This window comes from Corvus cornix, chromosome 3 (genome assembly GCF_000738735.6).
Source record: "Corvus cornix cornix isolate S_Up_H32 chromosome 3, ASM73873v5, whole genome shotgun sequence".
NCBI classification, from domain to species: Eukaryota; Metazoa; Chordata; class Aves; order Passeriformes; family Corvidae; genus Corvus; species Corvus cornix.
In genome coordinates this window covers 20,816,067-20,836,717 of record NC_047056.1, presented here as the reverse complement: position 1 = coordinate 20,836,717, position 20,651 = coordinate 20,816,067, and the positions used below count along the sequence as shown (strand labels likewise).

General features: G+C 36.3%; 1 protein-coding gene across 1 annotated transcript in view; it reads right to left on the bottom strand.

Annotated features, from left to right (window-relative positions):
- The window catches only part of USH2A (usherin), a 387,802-nt gene that overhangs the window by 180,568 nt on the left and 186,583 nt on the right, over positions 1-20,651 (bottom strand). The window contains 5 exon segments of the mRNA XM_039569529.1: positions 1,803-1,965; positions 5,692-5,843; positions 12,760-12,907; positions 16,767-16,938; positions 17,426-17,585. Coding sequence (XP_039425463.1) covers positions 1,803-1,965; positions 5,692-5,843; positions 12,760-12,907; positions 16,767-16,938; positions 17,426-17,585 — 795 coding nt within the window.

The following is a 20,651-nucleotide window of genomic DNA, read 5'->3' as shown; positions in this document are numbered from 1 at the left end:
CTAACATGTAGAGGGTCATTACGGATCGACATTTACCTTAATCTGTGACTGCCAACCATGAACCGATAAATTCCAGCAGATTCCACTGGGAGAAATCAGTAAACTTCTCAGTGGAAAGAACTGAAGGAAAATTCTGCCGAGAACAGAATACATTTTCTACAAGGGCTGCTCTGCAAATGGGTTCTGACTTTTGAAAGTTCTCTAGCTGCACAGCTTTGCAACATTTAATACCATTTTGATGGTTTGAGAAACGGGATGACAACCGAGGATGACATGACTTAGAAAGCAAGCAGAAATTTTCTTTGCAAAAACAATGCAAGATTAAACACAAGGGGAATATGGCTTTTGCATTATTCACCCTGCTGCCTTGGCGGAAATGGCTGTGCTGTCATGGGTCCAGCCAAAATGTTGCTCCTTTTTTTCAAATTCATCATCACTCCTTCTCCTCATAATCTTACAAGTGCTTCACAGCAGAATACATCAAAGCCTTCATTGCATAAAAAAGGGACACAACAGCCTTTGTGAGGGGTCAGCTGAGACTGCCTACCACGCGTTACCCTCCTCAGTGAACGTGTTTCTCCAAAGAGTGCACAAACAAGTTCATTTATAAACTACTTCACAGAGGACAGCAATTACAGCAGCTATGTTCTCTTCAGCACCAATACTGGAAGCAACAAATAGGTATCATTCTGAGCAGAAAAGAAGAGGTGAGTTACGAAGTCATCAGTGATTAGATTCTCTATCTGTTACTGCCTTTACAATACTGATTAAATTTGCGTAGAGTACATAGAAGGATTAAATGTCATCCAAACATTATTTTCAACCACAATTTCATATTATACTCATTAGAAAACATTTTTATAGTTGCCCAATGTCAATCATGCTGTTTAAAGTGCACTAAAAATTAATGACAACATTGTTAGGTATAATTCATAAACATTACTTGTGTACAATATTTTATTATTTATTATACCTTAGAGCACACTTAATAGCTCAAATTGACATATTAAATGCTCATACTCATTTTGTGAACATTCATTTTTATTCACTGCCCAAGTATTTTACATTTATATAATTAGAGGACATGGCATTCTACTTTCAACTAAAAAATACGCACATTTTGTAATACATTTGGAAAAAATGTCCATTTACCTTCTTTAGTGCCTTAGCCTTTTACACAGGCGTGACATAGCTAACTCTGCCTGCTCTGATTTAGCAACATTTTAACCCAAGACAATATTGCTATGTTGAAGTTTAAAAGACATAAAAAAATAAGAAACAACCCACAACATAAACCAGTGGAAGCCAAAGAGCAACCTGCAATACAGTACGGCTTAATAAAGAACTCTTACTTGTCAGGTTTTTTTATCACATGTTGAGTCTTTTTATGATATAGAAATAAAGAGTTGGGTTTCTTTCCCTTTCTTCAAATTATACCCATGATCAACCATATTATGAACAGCTCTCATGAGTGGCCTATATAAGCAAACCAACTGAAATTTTGTGAGTATAGCTTCCTTATCTGAGTGAAGGTGGCAAGATAAGACACCGTGCGTATATCTAGAGACTAAATGAGTGCAGTGAGCTTATCTTTATTTGCCAATTTATGTGTTTATACAAATGTAAAGCACCATAAATCAAACCAGCAGTTCTTAAGAATAAAATTGATAATGCTAAAACAATCAACGGCATGGGGAGAAAAAAACAAAAGTAGAAAAAATTTAGTGCTAAAGGATTTTTTTTTTAAAAATAAATGGAGTATCAAAGTTATCATTACACTTATTATAAAGGGAAAATTATACCTTGATCAGCATAGAAGAGACCAGAGACAAGGACTGTGTAGGTCAGTTTTCCATTAGGTTTATTTGGGGCAAGCCATTTTAGTTGAACTTCTTTGGACCCACCAACAGTAGTAAATACATCAACCATTCCCTCAGGGGGAGCTTCCATGGTCCGAGCTTCTACCTGTAAATGCAACAGGAGATGGAAGTTTGGTGCCATAGTCACAGAGAAGGAATGAGAGATGCAAAGTTTAAAGAAAAGGTATTTATCAATCAAAAAAAAAGTAACTAACATTGTCAGTGTCCCAATTTTTAACCATGTTGCTGTCCCTTCATCTACATTTGTTTGAAGCTGTCCAGCAACTAACCTATTTTAGAGACTCCTGTAAGGAACAGGAAATAAATACTGGAAAAGAATGAGAGAGTATTTTTTTGAAAACACCATTGCACCTCATGTGGATGTATGATCTCAGTGTAAGAAAAGGAAACAGCAATAGCAGACCATGTGACTTTCTCTTTCTACATTTAAAAAGCAACTGCGAGGACCATGCATTTAAACACTGTAGTAAATTATTACAGATATTTGATAGAAAAAAATCCTTTGTGGAATATTTTCTGCTCCCTGAATTAACTTCTACATTCACCTAATAAAATTAAGTTGCAATAAAAAGTAAATCTTTAAGAGAAAATAAAATGTGAAAGAGCTGGATAATGTACTGAACATGAAATATTTGTGATATAAGTAAATAAATACCTATTCAATATTCTAGAAATTTAGTATTGAAATTTCATAACTTGTAGTCAACATTCAGTGCTATGGAACAAAATTTGCTATTATGTTATTTATGGCAACAAGTTTGTTTCTCATACATTATTTATTTGGTGTTTTCTAAGATATAAGATGGTTTCACACCTTTGTAAGTGCCTCTCAGCTGCAGGTTCATGGGAGTGCTAATAAATGCTATTTTTAATCTGCCACACCTGCTCTGTCATCTAAATAACCAAACATATTTTCTCTGTCCTTGAAACATGAATGCTGTTACTTTTTAGCATGTAAAGATTGGAAAGCTTATTGTTTACACGTGGCAGACTACATCGTTGATGTGCATCAATACCTCCACATGTGCTGCTATATTTCTAGACTCTTTTATATTTAAAATAAGCCATAAGTTGCAGTGAAGTCAACAGGATAAAGTAAATGCTGAAAGATAAACAAATACTTCATAGATTTATTGGATCAGTGCCACATTGATTATTTGGGTATTTCAGTCAAAAACATCCTTATGTAAGGATTAGACTAAGCTGTGCTTTCTAAACAAAATAATTTCCAGTAAAGTGCTGCTAAATGCAGGTACTCCAATCAGAAACATCAGAAATGCGAAAAATTAGTACCAATTATGTTTTTCTACTGAAGAGGATTCAAAAAATCTTTAAATAATATAAATTTGTAGCAATCTGTATCACGTCCTAAGCAGTTGCAACAGCTGTATTATGTCTTTAGCTTTTTCTTTATTATGTGCTATAAAAACATATGGCACAGAAAACCTTCTTCATACTTATTTTTCTGAATATTACTTTTTACACAGTTCTGTGATACTTTCAGATGTGTTTATTAATAACTTAAATAACAAAGACTCTGCTATAATAAAACTGACACCAAATCATAGGATAGGCATAATAATGTTGGGAAAAGTACTAGCATACATTTAACTAAAACCGGAAATCTAAGTTTAATAGCAGTGGGTTGAGGTGAGAAATATTCAGCGTTGAACACTTCTGTTTATTTATATGACATTTACAGGAGCTAACACATTTCAAGACTAGCATAATTTTAGTTCTCCTGAAGTTCTCTAAAGAATCTATCAGAAGTTACACTAGTCCTTAATAATCCATTTTTTTCCCTCTTTAGAAACAAAACACCCAAACGATTAGGACAGACAAAAGCAGTATCTTGCATCTAATAGGCAGAGATCTAAAATACAGCTTTTCTTAATTTACATGTTAGCAATTTCCATCTCACTTGAAAATAAATCACAGTCACAGAAAAAAAAAGGTCAAATAAAAACTACCTAAGCCAAATTAAAAACAAAATTTTGAAATAGAAAAACAGCTAATGCTCTCATAACTAATTAAGATCTTCAGAGCCACCTTCAGGAACATAAGCTGGACAAATTCCATATTTAGGGGAATGTCACATGATGTTCCTTAATCGATTAGGGCACATTAAGTACAAGAGCAGCAACAAAAATAGCTGGAAGCATATCAGTTTACTGCTGGGAGATGTTTCCCATACGATTTAGAGCAGAGGCAAAACATTAGGTTTCTTTTTTTTAATTTTCTTTTTTTAAGTGTTGGAGTTACTCTGTAATTGATACGAAAATCTTTTTTAAAAAATCAAATAAAGATCCAGTGCTTTAACTTCCTGGCAGCACTAAGGTGAGCCTAAATCAAGATGTACTTCAATTCCTCTGATTAGAGATGGATCACTGGCTTTGGAAAACAGTTTGTGTACTGATCATGGGACGCAGATGAGTATCAGCTACAGCAACCCCTTTGAATTGTTCCAAAAGCCAAGTTATCAGTCTGTAGTTCAGTGGAAATGTGAAAAAAAGACTACTAAAAATATTTTTTTAAACCCTAACTACTGGTGCTCTGTTCTACCCTTTTGATGCCTATTTGATAGGCCAGTAGTACTGAAAACATACACGTTTCATCTGTATGCAAAGTTTGGTAAGCACTTGTCTTAAACATCACCACCAACAGAATGGATTAGGTTATTGCACATCAAGTACCTTAAAACAAGGTTTGCTTTTGGGGTATATGTGAAGCTGTAAAAAATGTACAAGAAAAACTGGCAAAAAGCCATTCAAGCTTTTAAGAGTAAATATTCTTCAAAGTAGAGCAAGCTATAAAATGTTTAATGGTTATAAAGTCTAGTTGTCTTCTGCAGATAGACAATGTTACTGGCATTTGAATGAAAGCAATCTTGGAAATAATACTGCAAATGAGACTAACAAATTATATCATAAAAATAAAACCTGGAAGTTCTTTCCTGATACAAAATACATTGCGACGGAAAAAATAGAAAGAATAACAAAAAGACCTCCCAAATCTTTCTCTTTTTGCTTCCTTTAAACCCATTTTAAAAGTCTACAAATAAAGCTGAATTAAATAAAATGTTAAATCCCAGAACAAATGCAGGCTTCTTTTTCAGTTATGCTTGAAAACAAAACCAAGCATAGCAGATATGATTCTAGTTATTCATCAGCTACAGTACTATGAAATCATACTAGATTTATCAGTTCAGCTGTATGTCTAAAAACCTTTAACAAAATAAAAAAGTCTCTGAAGGTCTGCTTTTCACATGTCAAATTTAATATTCCTGTATTCTCAAATGCTGAAAAAATGGGGTGTTATACAAGACTGTTAAAATCTGTCCAGTATAATATTTTGTTCACATACTTGCATTCAAAAGATTTATGAATTACCATATTTTCCTTGCTCCTGTTGCCACTTCTGGCTTCTGCATTTCTCAAATTAACTTTAGTCCTTTCAGTCCGGCAGCTAGAAATTTGTCCATTACTGGAACAGTAACTCTTTCTTTATATACATCCTTATAAATCTGGTTAAAGCACACCTGCACCTTTCAAACATATTAACTCCATTTAACTTCAATAATGTGTGTTTCAGCCTCTGTTTTTGCCTTTCTTCACTGTACCTATGTTCTACTTTGGAATGCTGCCTAACAATGACCTATTGAATCTTTAGCAGCTCTTAAACAGGTTTTTTTTAAATGTCACATTTTGCCAGATGGGTTAGTACTGCCCAGAGTGAATCATCACCATTTACTCTGATATTCACTGTCATCTGACATTTATTAGACTCCCAGAATGTAAATTAAGGTACTCACCAGTGGACCCAAAGCACAACCTTTTGCAGTACATGCCTGGACTCTGAAGGAATGCAGACTCCAAGGAGCAAGCCCATAAGCATAACAACTTAGCTGTGATGAATTTTGCAGCAGAACACCATCCATATACAATCCATAGCTAGTAATCATACCTATAAAACAATGTGAGAGCACTCAATATCTAAAAGCTACAGAGTTTAGAAGAACACTAATGCTACAGACACCCAGGCAGTAGTAGTAGTACAAGTAGTAGTATTTCAAACTGTTTACAGTTGAGCAGATACTGTTTAGCATGACTGAGCATGCAAAACTCAAAAAAACCACACTCTTCCATCTCTAACTGTTGAAAATCTCACAAGTGGACTGCATCTCTTAAAACAATTACACTGTTCCAAAGACTACCCCTTAACAAACTTGTTTTTGAATGGCAGCCAACATCACCTTGGAACGAGGAAAACTGAGGCAATTCTGTTTCACAGCCTACTCTGCATATGGCTTTTCAAACAAGACATGAAAAACCATCTCACATCTTAACAGCTTTAGACTTAGAAACAAAATCTCCAATACATTTGAAATGTGGAAGGACAACCCAGGGCAGTGCTGTAACTGCAATAAATCAGTAACAAGTAATTTTGTCCCACAAAACACCTTTTTGATACTCATTCTTTATGATAACTAAATCAGATTTTTAGCATTTTGCCAATAAAATATATACTTCATTAATTTGGGGTAGGAGTGGAGTCGTTGGAAAATTTTACCCACTTTTCTGAATGAAACCACAATATAGTAATGATTACTGTTTCCTTCTCAATATGCTGTAGAAAAATTCCTGAAGTAAACTACTCCTTGCCTATTCAATCTACTGAAAGAAAAGATATTTGAGAACTCAAACATTAGCAAGATTTTCAGACAGAGGAAAGAATGGTCCTTCTTGTATAACTGGCTAATACTAACTAAAAAATTGCAATTGATTGCTTATCTCATTTATAAGGAATTCTAGAACTTTGCTCTTCCAAAGGTGCGTGGTAGGATAACAAATCCTGTACAGAGTTTTGAATTTAATGAACTTCATTTTACAGATTTGCTTAGACTTTGGAAATTGAGCTTGCAAAGGAGCACTTTTTCTCAGGGCTATTCCTCCATCTCTCTCACTTCTAAATATTATCCCTTCTTAAAAGTTATTTCAATGAGAAATCTTAAGGCAAGTAAACACAAAGTTATAGGATTAATTTGAAGTGATTTTTGTTCAGAGAATGCCTTCTAATCTTTCCATTACAGAAAATAACTTTTATTGTAAAAATATAGCTCAGTTCAGCATTCCTTCCTTAAAACTTAATTTTTTGAAACTAGGAAGATTCAGTTTGAAATTGAAAAAAAAATTTCCCCTATACTAAATGGAGAACTGCTTTGTAAATTAAAGTGCACACCCAACTGCTTCAGCTGAGCTTCGAAGAGTTCTACTTCAGCAGATTTATAAGCTAAACCAATGCAGAGTTGAGTATGGTGAAGTGATTCACACACTCCTCAAATCTTTTCTCTTCTAGAAAAGTGAGAAGCTAAACTCAAATCAGACAGCAGAGATGTGTGCAGGAGGAGGTCCTGGAAAATCTCACACTATCAATCTTACCATATTTGACAGGCTTCCTAAAGCAAAAATCCCTTTTGGTTCTGTGTCTAGTTGCTTGTGAAGCAGTAACATAAATGGTTGATATTTTTCCTACATTAAATAAACAAATTATATATATATATATATATGGGTATATACTTTAAAATATTTTATTTCTCTCAGAGGAAAAGTGTGAATGCTGGCAATAAGGATATGTTTTACAGGGGAAAAATGCCAAACACTGGGATACTCTAAGCACCTACTATACCTGTAGCACTAACCCCTTTAAAGTATCATAGAATAGAATCATAGAATTACTTGTGCTGGAAGGGACCTACGAGGATCATCCAAGTCCAGCCCCTGGCCCTGCACAGGACAACCCCAAAAATCAAACCACGCGCCTGACAGCATCATCCAAACACTTCTTGAACTCTGTCAGGCTGGTGCTGTGACCACTTCTCTGGGAAGCCTGTTCCTGTGTCTGAACATCCTCCGGGTGAGGAACTTTTTCCTGGTATCCAACCTAAACCTCCCCTGAGACAGCTTTATGCCATTCCCTTGGGTCCGGTCACTGGTCACCAGAGAGCACAGATCAGTGCCTGACAAATCATCATTAATTCCTTTGATAGTTATGGCAACAGCATGAATCATAATGAGGTCATTTGGCATCAATGTTTTAAAGAGTGCCTAAAGCCATAGCACTGTGCTGCATCTACACTTGAGGAGCAGCTTGCTCCTCAACACTGAGCTTTTGTTAGTTCTCCCACTACTGTCAGAGAACAACCGTCTCTAAAAACCTGATCCATTTTACTTCATTTTACTTCTGCCTTTGCCTTGTAGGACACTGATGGAGAAAACTACAGTATGAAAAGAAAGAAAAAAAGTACATTTCAGAAGAAAAGGACTAATAGTCCATTTTTGAGATGTGAAGCCATTTTTCTAAATTAGGCAATAGTTATTTTTGACCATGGATAAATAACTTTGCCTCCCTATTTCACCAGTATAGGTTTCCAAAGCATATAGAGAAAAAGTTCAAAGTTGGCCCAAAGTTAACAAACTTCTTGAGACTTGCTAGATATTACTGAAGTTTACCATGCATAAAATATTTAAGACTATAGCACATTTCTGTGATTTACAAGGCTTCCTGAGCAACATGTGGTCACCATGAAAAGATGCAGTTTCTTCATAATTATGAAGTCTAGGCAGCTAGGTCAAATCTTGATTGCACTGAAGCCAAAATCTCTATTGTCTATAGTACAATTATGTTTCACTTTTGAAAAGAAATCCAAGACTGCAAATTAAACTTAAACTGAAGAAAGCTATCCAGTCTTTCTTTTCCTTCCTCCTTTCCCCTCTCTGGGTGAGGCCATATAATGTGTCAATGACATTCAAGACACTAAAGAGGTTTTGAATCCAAAGTACTACAAGGACTTTACTCATAAGGTGCAATCTAGAGGTCAAATCTTAAGCAAACCTACTTTTACCTACATCAATTTCACTGACTACAAACACCAGTCATCTCTCATAAGCACAAGGATTTGCAGGAACAAGTACTGGCTTAGTTCGCTGAATAATTTTATAAATTAGTTTTTACTATATCTGATATTTCCCATAAAAATTCCACTGGCCTTGGAATATACAGCTTAGATTTAGACTAGGTTTTATCTATGATGTGCACACAAAGTGATGTTTTTGAGAATTGACCATCTAAGGAAAATTTTCACTGGCAAATTTTCAAGGATTTTAAAAGAGCAGATTTCAAACTATATGGCAGGATTATAATGGAAGTGCTCTGAAGAAGAGGTCATTATTTATTTAGGCCACTAGAATAATGAAAGGTCAAAACAGAATATCTGATGGCACATGATTTCACAAGCCTCTCCATACATTGCCCTCATCTAAATAGCCAATCTTACTTATACTATCTACTCTCTACCTACACATGTGTAGAGTGGCAGAATCTGGGCCATGCCCCATCAACCATTTTATTGCTGGATTGAAAATAAGACAAAATAAAACGTCCCTATTTCAGATATATTCAACATGCCATCTTCCAAAAGTCTGGTTTTTACTTGGTATATAAATGGTATTTCTGAAGCAACTTTCAACAAAGAATTAGGTGCATAATTTCCCATTTTTCTATGAAATAATTTTTTTCTTCAAAATAAAGTAAATAGGCCTTAAATTTAACAAAAAACTGTAGCCCCAAAGTTCAATACCCACATCTGGATAACGTGAGCTCAGATGTTCTTGTACCTCAAAGCCTGTTTCCCCTCACTATGCCATCTTTATGAAGAAGCCATGTAGCCTTTAATCCTGTTTGCCACCTTTGGCCTCAAGGGTAGCATATTAATTCTCCTTTACTTTTTTTGCAATTCACAGCAAGCAGCTGGACCCCATATATACCACGAGAGCGTAGCAAAGGCTGTGCTGTCCAAGCCCCAGCCAGCCCACACACCCATTAGAAGCTGATAAGCCTCCTCAGCCCATGGAAATAAACAGTAGCATCTGTCATGCAGTAGCAGACGAAAGGAGGCAGGAGAGAAAGGAATGGCCCCAGAGATCTAATAAGGAGATGACAATCTATGATATGCAAATCTTTGCAATTCTGACGTTTCCACCTGAAACAAAGCCAAGCTCAGTATTTTTGAAAACTGCTACTTATGCCTAGCAGCCTGAAACACACCAAGTTTGAATCAATTCAGTTCAAAGCAGAAAATAGTTTCTGTGTTTTTGAAAGAAAGAAAAAAACAAAACAGAAAAATCAAGAATGCACCAGTAGAATGCTGAAGTAAGAAAATTTTAGGGGACAGACCTAAGTACCTTCTGCTGGTCTTTCTCAAATTTTAGTCTTCTCAACTATAATATTTTTCAGCCTCTTACACAGTTTTAAAACAATGACACAGAGAGTGACTATAAAAGACGTGGCCACGAGGCAGCCCAAAAGATGTGTTGAGAAAGAGCAAAACAAAGTCACTGAACAATGCAAACCTTCCTGATTGAGCACTTGCTCAGTCAAAAGTTTTAGAGTTTATTTGCTGTTGGGGGTTTTTAAAATTCTTTTCAAGGAAATGGGGAAAGGATGGAAATAGAAAATTGGACAATGAGAAAACATGTTATTAGATAAATCATAGAATCATTTAGGTTGGAAAGGACCTTGAAGGTCATTGAGCCCAACTGTTAACCCAGCACTGCTAAATCCACCACTAAACCATGCCCCAAAGTGCCACATCTATGCATCTTCTAAATACCTTTAGGGATGGTGACTCAACTACTTTCCTGGGCAGCCTGTTCCAATCCTTTGGAACCCTTTCCATGAAGAATTTTTTTCCTTATACACAATCTAAACCTCCCTGGCACAACTTGAGACCATTTCCTCTTGTCCTACTGCTTGTTACCTGGGAGAAGAGACCGATGCTGACCTGGCTGCACCCTCCTTTCAGGCAGTTGTAGAGAGTGATAAGGTCTCCCCTGAGCCTCCTTTTCTCCAGGCTAAATACCCCAGCTCCCTCAGCTGCTCCTCATCAGACTTGTGCTCCAGACCTTTCCCCAGCTCTGCTGCCCTTCTCCGGACTCGCTCCAGCCCCTCAATGCCTTTCTTGCAGTGAGGGGCCCAGAACTGGACACAGGATTCAAGGGGTGGCCTCACCAGTGCCCAGTACAGAGGGATAATCCCTGCCCTGGTCCTGCTGGCCACACTATTGCTGATACAGGCCAGGATGCCACTGGCCTTCTTGGCCCCCTGGGCACACACCGGCTCAATTCAGTTCAGCCACTGGTGACCAGCACTCCCAGGTCCTTTTCCACTGGGCCCTTTTCCAGCCACTCTGCCCCCAACCTGTGTTGCTGCCTGGGGTTGGTGTGACCCAAGTGCAGGACCCAGCACTTGGCCTTGCTTAACCTCCTAAAATTGGCCTTGGCCCACTGATCCAGCCTGTCCAGATCCCTCTGCAGAGCCTTCCTGCCCTCCAGCAGATCAGCAATCCCATCCAATTTGGTTACATCTGCAAACTTGCTGAGGGTGCCCCAACACCCTCAGTGGTTTCCTAGCAAGCTGTTTATTGTATTAAAAGGGAGAGCCAAGCTGTACATAGTAAATGCTGTAGTAACAAGATACAACACCCAAATTTAGTCATGCATCCCAACTTTTAGTTGTTTTAAAGGAAGCTTGTGGAAATTTATTTATTAAACTCTAGGTCTTTATCCTGTGCTGTTGATATGCACATATATATATATATATACACACACACACATATATGTTCACATTTATTTGATTAGTTAAGCCACTCTCTAAACTGTTTGGATTTTTTTCCACAATGCAAAGATAACAGGATCAGGTCCTGAGACTAACTATAAAAAAATGCCTATTTCAGTGAATATTAGTCAGACTTTAGCACTAAGCCAGATATACGACCTTCCTCCACATTTCCTCCCCTCCCATCCCTTACCCTTTCCTTTTCTCCTGCCTCCTCCCCTTTGCCACATAATCTGATGAGATTTTAGAAACAGGGTTAGAGAGTTTCTACGGGGCTAGGAAGCAAAATCTTCCACAATGACTTCCATACAAAGAACCATAAATTACCAAATATATTATTTAACAAGTGACATATTCTTACTTCTTTCTAAATTTAATGTAAGACCTTACCCAATACAATCACCACTTTTGGGGGAATCATTTAAAATGTCTTTAGTGAAGTTGAACAAGTACAATGTGCTTTATCACAACTGAAAGTGGGAAAAATCTTTCAGGACCAAATGAAATTAATGTGAAACCACTGGGAGAAATAATTATATATTATATATTGAAATATATCAATATCATGAGCCAATGAAGAAAAACATGTCTGATACATCAAATTTAGTTATTCCTACATAGCATCCTCTGCAGTGATTTAAACTGCTACATGCATGATAATAAAATCAGAGTGAATTCCAAGGTAAATGATACTGTGCGATCCCACTAGAAAAGTAAAATCTGTCTCAAAGTTTTACTCATGGATATTTCATAATGGAAAAAATTTCTGAACAAAAGAAAGTATATTGTTTAATTTTCACAGCCATAGAAATGTAGAACTTTATGATGAGTATGCAGAACACAAATCTAATTATTATTACATATCAATTAATGTAAAAGAAATGAAGGTTTTATTGGAGGGTGAAATTAACATGCTAGACTGATATTCTCCAAGAATGCCTATTCCTCAGCTCAGTTGTCCTGGAAAACATTGAACAATGAGATGCAGTACACAAGAACTATCAAAAGGGAGCACTTTTGAGCCACTGAAACCGCACGATGGGCTGAAAACCACAATCTCCCTGCTGCAGACAATGATACTATCTCAGGTATTTTATGTGCTAAAATGATCATTAAAAATTAAGCACCACATATAAGCTGCCATTTAGAATATTAATTTACCTTTACTAATCATCTTTTTAACTTGAGGCTAAAAGAGTTCACTTACCATTCGGATACTCAGGCTTAGTCCATGAGATGTTAAAGGAGTCAGATGCATATGACTGGGCTTTTGGAGCAGGAACCCCTTCTGGTGTACTCTCATCTGTTATAGCTGCACTGGCTTCACTTACTGAACACCCACCTCCAGTGCAAGCCTTAAAATATTAATCAGAACAAATAAACACGTTTCAGTGTAGTACCAATAATTTTAGCAATTATTTTTTTGCCTAAGTTTCATTATTCTTCCATACCTAAACCTAGTAAGCCTGTGATTCTCAGGTAAGACACTTATCATAGCATAGACTTGTTTACCTCTCTTCTTGAATAACAAGAGGATGTATAATAACTCATAATACTTAGTTTTTAGGCATACTATAGCTAAAATATTCCTCAGCAATTCCCAACAGCACCGAGAGCACGTGCAATTATAATAGTGAAAAACCACCCTATCATAAACCAGTATGTATTAGTTATGATTACATGTTTATGGAAAAGAAAGTAAAATAATTTGTATTTCAGTTGCCAGAGAACAAAATGTTAACCATGCAATTTTTGTATTTTGCTTGGGATATGAAATAATACAATGTCTGAATTCAACATTCACATTTAGACACACACTTACATGAAACTTACGGGATCATCTGTGTTTTTCTGATTTTTCCATGTCCTAAAGCACATGCACAAAAAGCATAAATAACCTTGCTCTCCAGATCTTCAGGAATAAAATGTTTCTCCCAATCTATTATATATTTTTTTTAAAGGATTAGCTTTAATTTACCATTTCCCACTGTTTTTCAAATCAGAGAGCAGTCAAACATATTTCCTATGCCCTCCAAAAGTGAATACTGACCCCAAGGGTAAAAATAAGTATTGTTTGTAAATGAGAGGCTCTTTTATACATAAAGATTGTTTTGATATCACTGGAAATTACATTCCCAATACAACTAAGGAATGACTCCATGTTCAGTCTGAACTACCAAGCAAAGATGCAAGAATGCAACCTCAGTTTTGGGAACATCCAGAAAATGGCATTTACTCTAAACATGATAATGTTTACAAAAAAACACCCAAAATCAAAAAATGGTGTCAGTTTAGATGAATGCTCAGGTAACTATTAGCATTTTGGTAAGTACTATATTTAAGAAAATTATCCTTCCAGTAGAAGCAGAGTAAACTTTGAATGATTCCACTTCCACTGGCTTTATGAAGGAGCCAAAAAGACCAGCTCTGGAAGGCCTCTTTCTCCTTTATTTCTTACTGAGTCGCTAATTAACTTCCACCAGGCCTACTTCAGCAGTGGAGGGCTTTTTCATTTAAGGGCTTGGTAACAGCAGCCTTTCCATTCATTTATTTCTTGAATATCATGCAGCTCAAATTTTGTATCTCTGAAATTTGCTGGGACATGAAGTTTCTGGATCTCTAACGAATATGAGTAAAAGAGAGCTCAGCTGCATTTTATGCAGTGGGATTTTAGATCCGTGTATCCAAATGGACTGGACATCTGGCAATCCCATCCAGTGATGCTCAAAGCCATGAAAACCTACACCCAGACTGTGTTCCACTTTTGTCACTCTGAGAAACAGATTTCAGGTAAAATTTGCAAAAATACCAAAGGAACTGGACAGCCAAAGGACAGATACGAACCACATCAGATGACACCACATAGCAATGCTCCAGCCAGGACCTGAGCCAGCTTACCCACACTGCAGGGTCCTGAGGAGATATTGTCTGAATAGCTCAATCACAGAAGCACTTCAGTCATACAAGTAAGAGTGACACCCTGACTACTAAAGGCAGCCTTTCAGCTTTCCATTTGCTTTCAGACTGGCATGGTTCACACTCACCCAGCTTAGAGCATGAAACAGAACAAAACCAAGTTCCTTTGCACTAATCCACAGAGACATGACCTTTCGTCTTCATGGCTGACTTTTGGAAAAAAGCATTAGATTTGCTTACAAAACCTGTTGTATTCATTTATGAATACAATTTCTGCATATAAAATGGCAGTAATCAATTCTGAAAATTGGTAACAGCATGCAAAGATAAATATTTTCTTAACTCTATTCACTATAGTTACATTAACCTCTCATGCAAAAGTTAAAGCCAGCAGCATCCGAGGTGCTGAAAGTTCTGCTGCTGAGGCTCCTGATTTGTGTTCAAGCTGCAATTTTTGATAACTCCATTTCCCACATAAACTGAAACCAGTTTTTGAATGGATACAAATCAAAATCATAGTAGCTGTGAGACAATGAAAATAAAAAGTTTCTAGCTGATAGAATATTTCATTCTAACAAAAAAAAAGGGAATAATTTAATTATCCACTGTTGACATTTGTTTGGGGTTCTTCTATGCTAAAAAAGTTTTATTGAAATTCAGTTAAATTTATATGAAACACTAAATATTTCATTTTTTCCCAGGTGTATGCTTGATTTGAATTTTTTGTGAATTTGGTTTTTGTTGGGTTTTTTGTGTTTGGGGTTTTTTTCCTTTCATAAAGTATAAAAGTAACATTTGGCCATGTTTAGTCTTCTTAACTTGTAAATCTGTACTACTGCATTCATCTCAAACCAGTACAACAAGTACAATGGATCCAAAAGTTATAAGAAAGCTATCACACCTCAAAAATATTGGGCTTTTCATGCACTTTCAGACTTGTCATTTTCAAAGCTGCAAGGACATTTAGATCTTCTAACCCACCTATCACAGACCGCTGCATTTTATCCAGGTAAATCTGGTTATCTTTATCACCAGAAGAAGTTACAGTTTCCTACTTTCTGATTAAATGCAAATATTAAGCGGGGGATAAAAAATTAAAAAGAAATGAGAAATTAAATATAAAGAGCAAAAGGTTCCTAAAAATTTATTCGGTAACTTTTAGGAAATCTGTGCACACTGACGAAGCAAAACCAACATCCACACAACACTTCCTCCCATATCCCAAGGCAGAGCCACCAAAAGAAGCAGTCCCAGTTGCTCCCCAGATTGTAGCTGTTAATTCTTCCCTGATCCTCTCTCCTTGTGCCACCATGCACAGGAGTGCGGCAGGAGCAGAGAAGAGCTGTGGCACAGCGAAGGACAGCACAGATTCTTTTATAAAGAATAAATAAAAAAGAAAGGCATAAAATGCTTGTTGAAGTCGTGTCTTAGTTTTGGACATGGTGCTATTATATATGCTATGCAATTTACTATGCTGAAATATCTAGGCACAAATGAATTAATTTCAACATGAATCTAAGCTTTAATTAGACTGAATATCCTTGTTTTTTTCAGGTTCAAGTCAGATCCTTATCATTACCTGAAGGTAGTTTATTTTTTGTGGTATAATATTTAGAACATTCAAGAGCATGTTAAGGAAAAATGAATGCATACCCAGTCTACATAAATGTAAATTTATTCATAATCAAGAGCAGAATATTTTTCTATGGCATTTATCAAAGCAAATATTCTTATATAGGTATTGTTATAAAATGAACTGTGTGCTTAAAACAAGGGACAATCCCCTGCTTTTATTCACATATTTTCAGGGTTTTTAGTGAGCTGAAGCTGTTCTATTTCATCACAAAATAAAACCAGTAATAAAGAAATGCAATGAAAACACAAATGTCTTAAAATGTTTTGAATTTGCTATTTCCTTCTACATACAGATTTTAAGATGAAAGAACAAATTGCCATGGTACAAAATATGAAAGTTTAACAGTTTTAAATACATTCAATGTTTTCTTGTAAGTTGGGTCCAAGGAGACATTTTTAAAGCATGTCATGTATTTCTGCTCAACTCTTTATTAGTTATCCAACTTATCCTTGAAGAAAACATGTATTTAAATGACATACACATTTTTGTGAGTCTGTTTTGAAACAAAAACAGGGTTTTTGTTCAGGGTGGCTCATTCACCTTAGCTTCAGAAAGAAGAGGCTAAACAAAGTGGACACAGGAACCGCTAAATATTAAGGTGCTAACAAAGTCAGAATAATTTTCACCATTTTACACCTCTACTACACATCTTTAAAACTTACAGCTAATTTTATGAGGTATTCAGTACCCGGGAAAAGCCGTGGAATAGTAAAATCCAGAAAAAGTTCTGTGCTGTTATAGATTACATTCCACTTGGTAAAATTCTGCTCATTGGTGGCCATATAAATTATATAGCGATCTAGGATTCCATTTACTTCTACTGGCTCTTTCCATCTGCAAATAAAAGCAAAATATGATGAAGACCAGAACAAATAAAGATTCAGACCACGCTGAAAAATGTAAGGCTTTGTTTAGGGGACTTCATGGGGTTTATTTTGAGAATCTGAAAAATGCAGTTGTGCAATCATAAAAATAAATCTAAGCCATACCTCTAATGCAGTATTTGTACTCAATAGATAAATGATTACACACAAAGCAGGGGCTACAAAAGGGGCATATCACCAGAACATTTTCTGCACTGAAGTTTGCAGAGGCTATGCCCATATGTAGGTTATACTGATTGCGTAAAGACAAAATGGAAATTAAGTTGGCAAGTGATAATCAGAAGGTTCACAGAACCACTAAACTAATCACTTCTATGCATTTAATCATAATAAATTTAATTTTATGTCACAAACCCTTCCCCTGATTGAACTCACTGGAATTCTTGAATAAACTGATGCACTATTGTGTTGTCAGGAAAGAAGAAATCCTTACTTACTGTACATGTATTGTTCTAGAATCCAAAACCGTCAGGAGCGGGGCATCTACGTGAGCTGGTGGCAGCTGTGCTGTAAACAAGGTGACCTGGGAGCTGTTTGTACAGCCAGCAAGCGTGCACGCAGTGAGCAGGAACTGGTGCGGCGTGAAAACTGCCAAATCTAGGGCAAAAGAAGAAGAGGAATTTATTTGGTATATTCATTTTACCTTGTTTTTCTGTAGCTTTCAGAAACTAGTGAGTTCAGACAATCAAGAGGAAGGGGGACCTGTATCTCTTCAATGTTTCAGGTTTGCCCCAGAGGAGTGAATAGGTACTGGTTCTTTAATAGTAGATAACTGCAAATTGGGACTACTAATAGATCTGTGGGGTGTGCTTTGGTTGAGACAACCCCACTGTACTCCATTTACACCAGAATGTACACCAACCAACCAACCAACCAACCAAATAGAAGTTAGCTTTTTAGGTGCTACATACTCCATCAATTTGCTACAGTGGCAAATGAACACCTTTGAGATGATTAAATCAAATCAAATCAAATTAATGGAAAAACAAGTACAGATTCATTAACACAGATGGATTATTATTTTTTTAATGTGCTGTATGAAACATGAATGCCAAGCATCGATACATACAACGATTCACTCCATGCAGATTTCACTACAAGTATGAACATGAAGTAAGCTCACTGTTGCAACCACTCATACTAACCCCTTAGCTCTCTGCCTGTTTGTCTTCAGGTGCTCAAACATCAATCAATCATAAAATATATTTCAGTAAAGACAATCCATCTAATGCTAGAGCAAAACAACTGTTCAATGGTTATTAATTATGAAGCTATCTTGAGTTTCAATTACTGCAGAAAATGGTGAATAAAATGCAGCATTTTTTCTGAATAAATATTCCAAAAGATCATATATTCTTCCCTACACTAATAAAGGAATGTTTGATAGAAAAATTGTAGCATGAAAGTAATGCAGACATAATTTTCTAATATTTTCCTTTTTCTTTCTTCATTAAAATACAAATCATAGACTTGAACAAGCAAATCCTTTAAGAAGAAATTTACAGTTGAGGTTTTGGCAACAGTATAAGGTAAAATGTTTGTTCAACAGACACACCTTTTCAGTATGCCAGAAAAGATCTGTGTTTTCATAAGACAAAAGAAATAGTAGTTTTTTCAGAGCCCAATAGTATCAAACTATAATTTTGTACAAAACTATTTGTGAGCACAAATTAAAAAATTGCAGTTGGATGACAAAGACATCACCAACGCAGAGATGTTGTACACCCAACCTCGCTCTCATTAGTTTTCCCCTCATATAACACCTCCAGTCCCTGCAGGAACGGAATTTCTTCTGATTTGCTCCACTCTGCATAAGGAGAGAATGAACTTGTGCGTTTTTATTGAAAATACTGCATCACTCAGCGGTATTGTTCTATGGAGCACATGGCAAAGTGTGAGTTAAAAAAAATGCCGCAGCTAAAAAAAAAATCATCAAGTGAATGCCTGTAACAGTGACATGTTTAATCAACATAATGGGACTGATTCTACCAGGGTTAAGCAGTGCTTAAGTCAGTGAGAGGGGGAAAGCACACTCCAGAGCAGGTGCTCAAGCTGGCTCAGCATGCAGGGAAACTCCACATACTGCCCTGGCTGTATTGCCTTCATTAGTGTACACCTCCCCAGGTCCCTTATTCCCTGCAGCTGCCATAAGAGAAGCCAGAAAAAGTGCAGATAGAGCTGAAAGTCTGTGACACAAATATCAGACGTTCCATGTTGTGAGTGGGCAAACAAGTGACCAGAAGGATTTTACTTTCAGCAATCCTAAAATGAACAGATGAAAGAATTCATGGAACCCGTGTAATTCATAACCTGGTAGATACTGAACGTACATTCTTCTCCCAAAGTTGAAACTATATGGTAGGGCTTCACTTAGAAGGGTGAATATAACCCAAGGGAAGAGAAAAGAAAAAGTTGATTTCTCCTTTTCCATTTGTTCACAGTGGATCACTCTTTTCCTTGTCAGAGAGGGGTGTTTTTCTCTCCTTTAAGGAAAACTCCACATCTGGAACTACTATTTCTTAAAAAGGTAGCTTGTACTGAAACCCTGATTTGAAGCAGACTGTAGCTGATGAGACTACTGGCAGGCATAAGTTTCTGGAAATACCTTGTGTAATTTGAAGAGGAAAGAACTTTATCAAGGACTAAGAGAATGGAAGATGGAAAAATGTTTTATTTCCCTCCCTGAAAAAAACAATTGACTGTAAGTTACCTTGTGTGTCTCAGTACCAAGATTGGAAAAAGCAAAAAGACAAGACAGGGAAACATGTTAAGTTTTAAAATAACAGGAATAGCAAGGAATGGAAACACAGCACATATGAGCACAGAAATCCTTAGGGATCAGCTGATAAGCATACTGAAAGGGGAGGGAAGGATAGGAGAGTTCAAAAAATAGTTGAAATATAAAAAAAATTTTAAAAGCAACATGTCATCAGAATCAAAGAAAATCTTTATTCCTCATCTTGATTTACTAACACCAAAGTATTTTGACTACTAAATAGAAAGTTTCCATGGAATCTCAAAGATTTAGGTGGGATAAGGGCTAAAAAGAAAAATTATGTTTGTGTAAGCAGAAGAAGAACACAAAGAAATTCAAGGCTTAGCAATGTCATTCAAGGTAGGAGCTTTGCAATCATTAAAATCTCACCATAGACTTCAAGGTTTGGATGAGCCAGAAAATACAGGGTAGGCAGTATTTCTAAAAGGTTAGAAGCAGACTGACAAACTAAACATTAAAAATTATATTACATCATAATCAATACAATTATTCATCACAATCTAATTTGGCAGATATTTTCCTATTTCAAGTTCAAAGTGTTTCCTAACAGATCACTGGATTCAAACAGCTACAGATACAAACATGAATTTGAAAGAGGGAGGAGGTTCTTAAAACTACAAAGCCACTGTTTGTCAAGGTCCTCTAGCAACAATGCCTTGCTTTCCATTTGCTTGATTGCATGATTTGCATAAGATCAAATGTAGGCAATTGTGGACATGAAAAACAGATCGCTCTCAAACACATTAGAAACGGATCCACAAGCATTATGTGGAAACATGTTACAAGAAAATGCACCCCCATGCATGCAAAACTCAGTGATTAATGTCAAACAAACTATAATTTACAATATAGGGTGTGAATTATATGTTATTTTACAATTGATTTCA